Source organism: Schistosoma mansoni, chromosome 3, assembly GCF_000237925.1.
Source record: "Schistosoma mansoni strain Puerto Rico chromosome 3, complete genome".
Lineage (NCBI taxonomy): Eukaryota > Metazoa > Platyhelminthes > Trematoda > Strigeidida > Schistosomatidae > Schistosoma > Schistosoma mansoni.
The window spans coordinates 16,171,330-16,183,394 of NC_031497.1; the positions used below are offsets into that span (position 1 = coordinate 16,171,330).

General features: G+C 33.0%; 1 protein-coding gene across 1 annotated transcript; it reads right to left on the reverse strand.

The window, feature by feature from the left end:
- Nucleotides 1-864: 864 nt before the first annotated feature.
- Smp_156330 (hypothetical protein) lies at nucleotides 865-10,652 on the reverse strand (the record flags this gene model as incomplete). Its single annotated transcript, XM_018799406.1, has 3 exons — nucleotides 865-1,004; nucleotides 8,533-8,667; nucleotides 10,595-10,652. The coding sequence occupies 3 exons, from the start codon at nucleotides 10,650-10,652 to the stop codon at nucleotides 865-867; spliced, it is 333 nt and encodes a 110-aa protein (XP_018651198.1).
- Nucleotides 10,653-12,065: the final 1,413 nt, after the last annotated feature.

Below are 12,065 nucleotides of genomic sequence, written 5' to 3' on the forward strand. Positions count from 1 at the left end.
TTTCAAGACATTCATCAAATGCACTATGATATTGATGATTATTCTCAACAATGTAAAAATCCTGTAAAAATTTATTTATTTAGTTTAATTTCTCATTCAAATACAATAGATCGTGTTGATAGGACATCACAAGCAAGGAATGGTGCTTGTATTGCAAAACAAAATTGTTTATGTCGTGATGAAATTGATAGTATTGATGATAACATTCTTTATCAAAATATGATATTAACAAGGTATATTCAATACCAACTAGAAGAAAGTGTAAGTAATAAACAGGATTGAGAACAAAATACTTGAGTAGTCAATTATCAAATAGAAGTATCAAATGAAATTATTAATAGTAAAGAAATTAATGTATATCTAAGAGTATATGAAGAGATGGGATTTATCGAAAACAATATTGTTTGCTTATATATGTTGTTATTGAGATTTTATCAAACTAACGAAACTGATAAATTGATTTTTTTTTAAAAATAACCCAACTAATTTCATATCAAATACAACCAAAAATGTTCTAATTTATCCGGAGATATTTACAAATAAATACCCTTGAAAAATTTGTATTTTCATAAATTAAAATTCCATATAAATAAATAAATATATTATTGATTATTTCAATGAGAGACTGATAAACTACTTATTTACTATTGTTAAGTAGTAACCAGAAATATCTTTAAAAAAATTGAATGATCCAGTTATATCAAGCAGATAAGAGTTAAATATAGAATAAAACACATGCCTATATTATAATAATTTTCAAACGATAATAAAATTTTAATATTTTAATGAAAAAAACGAACAAACAATTATTGACATGAGATATTAATTATTATTATTATTAGTTTGGTTGCCCCCCAAATAGGTTTATTGATTTTTACGAAATTGTTCCAGAACAAATTTATCAATTCTATCTGATAATGAATCTATAACTTTTTCTTTGGCTTTTTGAAATTCTTTTGTTGCTTTTATTTCTTCAAATTTTTGTAATTCTTCTTCAGAAGGACCTGGATTATGTAGAAAACATAATTTATCATATAAACAGCAATTAAACAGATCAGTTAAATAAAAAAACAACCTATAACAATTATTGTTCACATTCAGATTTTAAGTGGGGTACTCGACTATATGTGTAGTTTAGTGTCAGGAGTGGGATTTGAACCCACGCCCACAGGGTGGAATGCGACCTGAACTCAGCGCTTTGGACAGCTCGGCGAGGCCTCATGATGTGGGCACTTGACTATATGTATATGCTAAATGTATATTGAATTATTTAGACATACAAAATAAGTTAGTTAAACAATAATAAGTTTCGGTGTACGATATTCATGATCACGCTAATCATGCGACATTTCAGTAAATGACAAGATTTGGAGAAAATAACGTGGATCATAGGACCACATTCAATTGGGATTAGATAAATATTGATGATTAGCGATTTAGAAGGACTAATCAAAATTGAAATATTTCAACCAAAATTAACTTCTAGCACTATGTGTTGATATTTACCAAGTGGAAAAAACAACTGACAACAGTGGAACTACCATTCTCATGTCAATAACTTTATGTTCAACTAATAACCATAAAACGTTTTCTCACAAATTCTTGATTAATCAATGTCAAGATATGGAATTTTCAACACAATAACTGATTCACGATCAAACAATAATCCATTGCATCACATTGTCTCTTCATATTATCAGATACAGATTATTCATTTTACATGTTTATTTGTAGAAACAAGTTATCAAGTCGAAGTGAACTAATCCAAATTAATGATGAACCACGATAATCGATTCACAGTTGCTTCATGAACATATATTCGAAACAATTCATCGAAATCTCAAAGATTAGTTGGAGAAACCTTATTTTTCATTTCATCATCAAAAGACATGCTGAATGCAAAGTGTCTGACATATCAGTAACTCATATTTGTACTTCAGAGTTGGTGTGATTGTAACAAATCATCGTAGCGAAACACTGAAAAATGTTATCCACAATTGTTCATCACTACACTGTGCATTATCACTGACTACGATTCCCTAACTTAGTAATCAATTAGATGAGTGTTAGTATGCACAATAACAAGTGGATTCCATAGGAAATGTTTTCTACTATCGAAGTATCGAGTATGATGATAGTAATGTATAGTTAAAGTACAGGCAAGACACTTTTCCGTCCTTATCCCCTCCTTTCTCAACATGATTAATAGAAATAGAATTATTTTTAACTCACCGTGGTGGCCTTGAGATGAAATCGCATCCAGAGTTATCAGGAAAATGACAAACAGATATTGGATCTGAAATGAAATGTGAATAGGGATAGGTTCTGTGAGAAATGTGGAAAGAAGATGAATTGTAATAGTGATGGATGGTGTAGTAATTTGTATATCTCCATAGTGAGATATTATTATGATGATGAAGTGACTTCGGGTGACAAGTGAATGAAATGGAAAATCTACAGACAGCATTTACAAGTATGAGAAGAAGAAGAAGAAGATTGTAAAGAAGTACATTCAAATCGTGTCAGTTATCAAGTTAGTTCCTCATTTCTACATACACATCACTATATGTGGACTTACATGCATTGTGTTTGTTGACTGGAATCGAGTTCTGTTACGACATGAAATTCTTTCTCCTTATATAGTTTGAGTGATCACATTGTTAACACTTTCTCCGTGTTTGTTATTCAATGTCAATGAAATGTCATGAATTATTCTACTGAAATATTAAACTTTCCACTTTCAGTATTTTGTGAGATCAACATTATACTTAACTGTCATTTAATTAGTATTATTTTGTCAAACCTGAAAATACTTGTCAAAGTTAATGTTCTTTGATTTTTATATTTTCAATAATAAAACATATAGTAATAGGTGGATCTTAAAACTGAATCATAGTTCTTTTGTGAACTTTTGACTGACATAATATTCAATCAACATTAGTTAGGTTTCACACAACATACAGAAGTTTGTTTGCATTTAAATTTATTGAGTTCCTGCTAATTTTCAAATAATAAGCCTACATTATTATTACAATAATGACATTATTAAATAAATCACTCTGTGGATTTATCACTATAAAATTATAGTTTCTGATTATCATGACGGCGTTACGTTTATTCTACCAAAATTTATACTATTTAGTATGTTGACACCATAACCCTTTTAATTGTCTTCTCATCAATTTAAGTATTCAGTTCCACAATAAATGTCCAAATATACAGCTTCATTGACGAGTGAAATATCAGTTGTGGTACAAAGTTGTTTAGATCAGTGACGTAATTTTAGGAATTTTTAATTATTAATATTAGAATAAAGTTTTTTAAGTCACTATATGTTGATAAAATACTTCGGTCATTATTATAAAGTCTGAATATTTCATGACTATACTATTTAAATTAACTTCACAGAAAACGTAAACTTTTATAATTTCCAAAGACTATTGAATCATTAAATAGGAAGAATATATTTGTAAAATCTCAGTGAATCAATTTGAAGTAAATCCAACGTTTCATGTCATTATTCGAAGCTGTTCTATAAGTCATTACATTGTAATCACATCCGTCCAAACAGAACTACATTAAAACGTTATGCACTGAGGTAAGATGGTGGTTGGAGGTGGTCAACAGGAAACCCTGGACCCGGGTTTCGTGCTACTTGGCACTCGTCAGCAAGATGTACCTGTAATCTTGAGGGAACTGATGCTCCCTGGCGGATTCGATCCCATGTCATGACATTGATCACCACCCAGTGATCAATCAATTGTGACGTTATGCACTTAATAAGATTGATACAATAAATAATGACTTGACGGAGATAGAAATAAATATTGCTCGCAGAAAATTTGCAGTTGATGAATTAACTGAAGACCTTGAGTCCCAGTTTATGGATTACGTTACAAAGATAACTAAGGAAAGATCAGACAAGAAACATATCTAACTTCTCAAAAGCCTAGAAAATCAACCTGTTGGAAATAAATTTCAGACTGAACCAAAAAGGTATGTGCATAATTTTTCCGGTACTGAATTAAATAAAGAAAAACTTGAAGTATTTACACTAGGTCTAAAATTCTGTGATACACCAAACCACATAAATCATACAGATACGGACATCCAATTTGAAAACTTTATTCGTCAGACATCGGATCTAGTCCCAAATCTGATCAGGAGATTGAATGTTTCAAATCAAACCTAGTTGACTGCTGCTTTCAGTTTAGGAATAGTAGACATAAATACAGAAGCAATTTTTAAGAAAAAACACAAGTTTATCAATGAGCCCATTAATGAGGAGAATCTGACTATCACGAAACCTGATAAAGGAACAGGAACTGTCCTACTTAACAAAAAAGACCACATTGACGGGATGAATATCATCTTGATTGATCACTAAAAACTTCAGAAACTTAATAACCAAAAAGATGTCAATGATAAGATGAAGGATGAACTGACCACATCTTTTGAAAAAGCTCATGGAACTTATATGATTCCACCAAACATATATGAAACAATTAAGCCTATAGGTACCCATTTACTTAGGTTATACAACTACCAAAGGTACATAAACCGGGTATCCCATTTAGACCAATTACGGACAAGTACGATTCCCCTTATCATACTGTAGCAAACTGGTTAGTAATCGTTTTAGAACCACTCCACAAACACCTAGTGAAGCATAGTATTAGGGATGTATCCCAAATCGTCTATAAGATTAAAAAATTAACATGAAAGGTCGAACGATGATGCCCTTTGACGTAACGTCATTGTTCACAAATTTCCCTTTCAGAGAGACTGTAGAAAATACTTGTGAACAACGTGGAGAACAAGAAATAGAAACTAGAATCCCTGTGGAGATCATTAAAGAACTACTACCAAAAATTACTATGAATGTACTTTTCAAATTCAATGGTAAAATCTACAGACAAATATATGGTGTGGCACAACAGATTAACAAGTTTTCATTTTACTGTCAATAAATGGACAATACACTTATCCTTTATAACTACCATACTCACTTGATAGAAACACTTGAGCGGTTCAATTCAGTTCACCCGTTCATAAAATTTACATGTGAGGAAGAAAATGGAGGTAGAATAGCCCTTCTAGAAGTCACACTTACAAGGAGAGAAGACAAGTCATTAAGAGGAAACATAAGCAAGAAAACTAATTGGACGGGACAATATACAAATTTTCTTAACTTTGTTCCTCTACAATGCGAAAGAAACTTGATTGAGACACTGCACCATAGAATCAAGAGCACCAAAAACAGTCAGTTAACCGGAGGTTTTATCCAAAGAAACCTGCAATTATTGTTTTTTTGCACATATTTTCTAGAAAATTTCCGATGTTCATAATTTATGTACCTTATTTTCACTCTTAGCCCTCCTTTCTCATACACACGAACAAACATAGACGAAGACAACAAATGTAGCAGCAGCCTCTGCATCAATAGGCCTCAACAAACACAAACGAAAAATCAAGATTCTCAAATACAACACTGAGAACACCAACCCAATCACACTTGATGACGAAACTCTGAAAGATGTAGAAACATTCACGTACCTAGGAAGCATCGTTGATAAACAAGGAGGATCTGATGCAGATGTAAAGGGGAGGCTTGACAAAACGAGGGACGCATTCCTACAATTGAAGAACATATGGAACTCAAAACAACTGTCGACTAATTTCAGAGTGAGAATCTTCAATACGAACATCAAGACAGTCCTACTGTACAGAGCTGAAACGTGGAGAACTATTACAACCATCGTCATGAAGGTACAAATATTTCTAAACAGTTGTCTACACAAAATACTGAACATTCCTTGGCTGGATACTATCAGCAACAGCGTTTTATAGGAGAGGATAAACCAGCTTCCAGCTGAAGAGGAAATCAGGAAAAAATGTTGGAAGTGGATCGGACATACATTAAGGAAATCACGAAACTGCATCACGAGGCAATTCCTAACTTGGAATCCGGTAGGGAAGCGGAAAAGAGGAAGGCTAAAGAACACATTACATCAGGAAATAGAAGCAGATATGAAAAGGATGAATGTTAACTGGAAAGAACTGGAAAGGATTGTCCAGGAGAGAGTTAAATTGAAAATGCTGGTTTGCGGCCTATGCTCCTCCACGATGGGTAACAGGCGTAAGTAAGTAAGTAAGTAGGTATTTTCAACCTATTCATCGATAGAACTATGATGAGAAAAACCAGTATTAGAAGTTATATAGTAACTGTACAATATTTTAGTTGTTTAACCATCTGCTTGTAACGTTGTAACAGTGAAGTGGCTGATCTACAGAACCCAACTGGAACTAACATCCCCTATCAACCGAATTATCTAGCTTCTTTTTATCAAACTGATTCAATTCACATCAGACAAATCCACATTTCAAAAATTATGATCTTCCTATCTTTTAGATGTACATGTTAAACACTCGTGCTACCAATGACATTTACTTAAAAAGTAATGAGATTTTTCGGTTTGGAACTTTCAAATAAATTGGTAAACAGATGGATCTGAATAGCTAATAGTCTACCAGACATTAACTGATAAACAGAAGGATAAGATGCATGAGTAAGAAGGGAATATCAATAAAACTTTCTTCGTTTTTTAGAGGAAATGTATATGTGCTAATAAAAGGGATTGTATGGTAAGATCAATAACTAATGGTCAATAATATTTCACCCTCTTAATGCTAAATGTTGCTTGGAAACTAGACTCTTTTAATGTATGAACTAGTAGTAGAGGCCGAAGTTGTTGAGTGCGTTGATTACTTTCCGTGTGTTAGAAGTCCGATCAGCCTTGGTAGGTTGGTATCTGATGGAATCTCTGAACAGATTAGAAAATTCTTCCTGATCCCTACCGAACTGCATCACTTTTGGTGAAAACGAGACGTACGTTTGTCAACCAAAGGGTGAGTATACTGGATAACAGTACTCTCTGTAGCACGTTATAGATGTGATACATGGTCTTTGAAAGTACAAGACATGTGTAGGGTAGAGGTTTCTGATTTAAGATATCTTCGAGGCATTGCTCACTTTTCGTGGAACAACCGAGTGAATAATGCTGTGGTTAGCAGTAGGGTACTAGTCAAAAGTGCTCAATCCGTCTATGAGATAGCGGGTCCTCATGAACTGAAATACTCGAGGCATACATTACACTCTCCTAATCGTCGTCTACCTCAAAGCACGACTTCAACTAGTGTAAAAGCAGGTTTGAAGAAAGTTAGGGACGGTTAAACCAGGACGTAGCATCAGCCCGTGAAGTCACTAACTGGTGGTCTGAGCCATGTTTGAAGATGCAGGCTACATGGTTGGGGTTTGGGTAATAACGAAGATTGGTGATCGGAGTGATTGAGTGACATGTCTCAGAATTATTCACAGTGGTACAGATGGATTCACTCTCTATCTTGCTCTCGATCACGAGTCCCAGTATTCTTTCACACGTACAGTTTCATTTTTCTTTATCAAGTCGTATTCTCATAGTGTATATTTTTTATTTTGGTTATTGCTAAATTATTTCGGCTTGTTTATTATTAGTCCTGTTGACTTTATCTGACCACGCTTATATGGTACGTTAATATGAATTAGTACACCTTTTTAAAATGTTCCGCGTTTTTATGACTGACTGGCAATGACTGATGATTATTTCCAATTACACAACATTCTGGATTATATTTTACATTTTAAGAAGAATATGTTGATTTTCCTAGAAATAATAATTTCAACATCCTAGGTATTATTAGTTAATGAATGACACATTTATCATTCGGAAATTGGTTACTGCAAGCAGTTTTAAAAGTCAGTGAATCTGTGTTTGTTAAATAAGATGAGGTTTGTGCAATAGCATTTCAAGCTGTAGTAGCCGACTACAGGGAGATTTAACAAGCCAAAAATATAATAACAAATTTTAATCTTTTGTGATAGTGAGCATTATGGAAGCTATAAGCGCTATTAAAATATGTTTCACAATAGTAATAACGTGCTTTGATGTCAGAAAGTAATCTTGAAACTCTCCTTGTTTTTCAAATTCTGTGATATATGACATGTGCACATGGACGAACTGTGTATTTTGATTGTGATCTGAGATTTCATATGGTCAAGTTTCATCTGCTAGATATATCTACATTAAAAAATTACTGGATTGTCTAGATGCACTCGAAAATATAACATCATATCTATTTCACTATTGTGATAATGTGATGTTTACAATAATTACTGATTCATGAGTACTTGATTACGTTCTGAATACGAACTCCAAATATAAAATTTTCTTTTTGATCACGTAGTTCTTCCTGTCTTATATTGCACTAATTTAGGAATTCTTAGTTCGTACATGAATTCGAATACTTCTAATTATCACCTGAATAACGAACTATTAAAACGAAATCACAAATATTGGATATATCAGTAAATAACTAGAAGTTTCAAAACGTTTTAATAAAGAAACAGATCAATGTAAAACAACATTTGTTGAGGAGTGTATTACAGATCTATGCATTTTGCAGTTCATTTGAGAATAATTTACGCCTTTTTACGTATTTGATCCAGAACAAATTTGTCAATTTTCTCATCTAGTATGGCCAAAACTTTTGTTTTGACTTGTTGATATGCTGGAGTCTTTTTAATTAATGCCAAATCTTTTTTATCTTGCTCTGATAGACCTGCATTACCTAGAAAACAAGTTTCAGTGCAGACAAACAAAGAAAAGAAACAAATAGAGATGAGCAAGCAAGTAGAATATTCACAACAGTCATTGTCAATAGTCAAATTCTGACAATGTCTAATCGATTGTGCTGAGGAGTAGGATTGGGTGCAGAGGAGTTTTGTGCTTCATTGAATGTGTATTCTGTGAGCTGGATGGTTCCATGTATAAAGAACGACTCATTGTTTTCTATGGACAGCAACATACCATTCGTATTTTACGTCAACAGTTCCACTTCTAATAGTTTCTATTTACTCGAAGCCCTACCGTTTTGAAGAATACATAAGAGTTTATACATAATACACTTATAATGTTTGTTATAGGAGGAGTGAGATTGCAAGTGAATATGTAACGTAGCGATGTGGTGAATCTGACTATTGTTTTGTTTTGTTGGGTTACTAAAAATTGACTTTTTTGTGACTTCACAATCAAAATACAACTTTCTAACTACGAACGAATAATGTATAATGTTTAGAAATATGATAGTGAGTAAACCTAACGTTTAGCGCCTGAATTTGCCTACATCTCACTAGTACGTCGTGAGTGTTTGATCACTTGAGAAATAAATCAAGCAGTTTTTAGTAGTATTCCATGTTCAGATACTGGAGAGCGGCAATGCTCTACAGAGAATACCTGGTTGTCTCTAGAGGGAAAAATACTCATTGCATTTATCCTTCTTTCAGTACTCACTAAAAGTATGACTGAGAATTGTAGAGTTATCCAAGAAGTCCATGTCATCAGCAATTATCCATTGTCTACAAAGTAAAAGTTCAACTTTATCAGTTTTCAAATCACGAACTGATCTTGGTTGGACCTCCCCTGAAAACCTAGAAGAACAACTTATTACCATTATACTGCCACGTTTGCCTCATTATTCAAAATCACAATCAGATTGAACTCATGAAATATTCTAATCGCAAATGCATACATGTCAGTATGCTGCATCCACACAAGTATGATGGGGGAAATCAAAAGAAATATTACTTGCAAGACTCTTCCGCATCCCCATACGGTCAGTTATCAACAAGGTTGAGAATGAAAATGTATTGATTTCCACTCACCTAACGGGTTTTGTGAGCAAATCACATCCAGGGTTATCAGGAAAATGACAAACAGATATTGGATCTGAAATGAAATGTGAATAGGGATAGGTTCTGTGAGAAATGTGGAAAGAAGATGAATTGTAATAGTGATGGATGGTGTAGTAATTTGTATATCTCCATAGTGAGATATTATTATGATGATGAAGTGACTTCGGGTGACAAGTGAATGAAATGGAAAATCTACAGACAGCATTTACAAGTATGAGAAGAAGAAGAAGAAGATTGTAAAGAAGTACATTCAAATCGTGTCAGTTATCAAGTTAGTTCCTCATTTCTACATACACATCACTATATGTGGACTTACATGCATTGTGTTTGTTGACTGGAATCGAGTTCTGTTACGACATGAAATTCTTTCTCCTTATATAGTTTGAGTGATCACATTGTTAACACTTTCTCCGTGTTTGTTGTTCAATGACATTGAAGTGTCACAAATTAGTTTACTGAAATCGAAATGCGTCACCTTACTGATCGCTTTCACTTCCGGTGGTCGTGTATTGACGAAAATCACTTATGTGTAATTCATCTGTTTTACTGTTCAATGTGTAGACATGTGTTTGCTCTAGTTTTGCTCCTAATAATCATGATTAAGTAATCTAAGGAATGAGATGATAACATATTGAACTAAACTTCCTATGGATTAGTTTCATGTGCTACTGTAATTGTGTCACAATTACTGAGTTGACATTAATGTTTGTGCATTTCAGAAGTGACCACAAGAAGGCATTAAATTGCTGTTGTAAACAATATTGTGGTGTTTCCCTTTGATAAATTTCCATTATGTTTTCTAACCTCTGTCGAATTCTGACTTTCTGGGTTCTTTTTTTTTCAATATTTTATGTAATTTCATTATTTTGGGTATATCATGTATCAAATACGACTGACAATTTGAGGTTTAACTAAATGATAACGCGAAAAATACTTGCAATTGACTGACGCAGTATTCCTAATACCTTCGAGATACTTTTTAATTTTCTTAATGATCATTTTTTTGGAAAATCATATAAATCACTATAAGTACACTCCGCTCTAGAGTTTTATCGACTGACAATCGAATTCAATCGGCCAATATCTAAATTATCTGTAAGAACATTTTGTTTGGTTTTTAAGGTCCACGAACACTAATGAACGTTTGAAAGTGTAAAAGACGAAGAAAATTCATTGTTTTGTCATGAGTGAATGTCTTACTGCTTCATTTATGACAATTTCAGTTGTTAGATCGAGAAAAACTTTTAAAAGATTACTCACACAACTATATACATTATGTTTCCAGCTGTGTTTTACATGAAGACATCTTTAATCTACTCAAGTTTTGTGAATTTACTCTTAAATAGAAATTGGTCTTTTTGCTGAATCATTTTTCATGGTTTAAATTATTGAAACGATTATATATTCCGAAACTGACAACAGATTGATGCTCGAATTGAAATCTATCAGCAACAAAGTACACTTAAAGGTGTTTAGATAACTAACATTCTGTATATTAAAAATTTGAGATATTTTAATAAGCCGCCAAACTTCAACTGAAAATGAAACTGCTCACATTAATTTTTGTTACACATGTAATCATCATGCCGTCACTTTATGTTCTCTTGAAAAGCTGATGACATTGTTATTGATAACGAAAATTCGTTGATTATAAAATTGATACCAGGCTAAATAATGTACAATATCCGAAAAAGTCGTCTCTTAGCTATATTTGATGAATAGGATTAAAATGTTATACACGTTCTGATAAGATCAGCACTTCAAGGAACAGTGCAAAATCTGAACATCTATCTCGGACTTTACAATCATTATGAGCATTACTACTCAGTGTCTGATTCTTGCATTCCACTCCAACCAAAATATTATTCCAAATTTTCGATCAGTATCAAATTAACATATCAAAATTAATATTGGATTTAAAGTCTGAAGTGAATAAAAAGATAGTGTCAAACGACAAGATGGAAATTTTCACGGCTTAAAATTACGGACGTACGTGTGAAAGAAAACTGGGCCTCGTGATCGAGAGCAAGATAGAGAGTGAATCCATCTGTACCACTGTGAATAATTCTGAGACATGTCACTCAATCACTCCGATCACCAATCTTCGTTATTATTGAAACCCCAAACATGTGACCATACAATCCCTTTTATTAGCACAGATACATTTCCTCTAAAAAACGAAGAAAGTTTTATTGATATTCCCTTCTTACTCATGCATCTTATCCTTCTGTTTATCAGTTAATGTCTGGTAGACTATTAGCTATTCAGATCCATC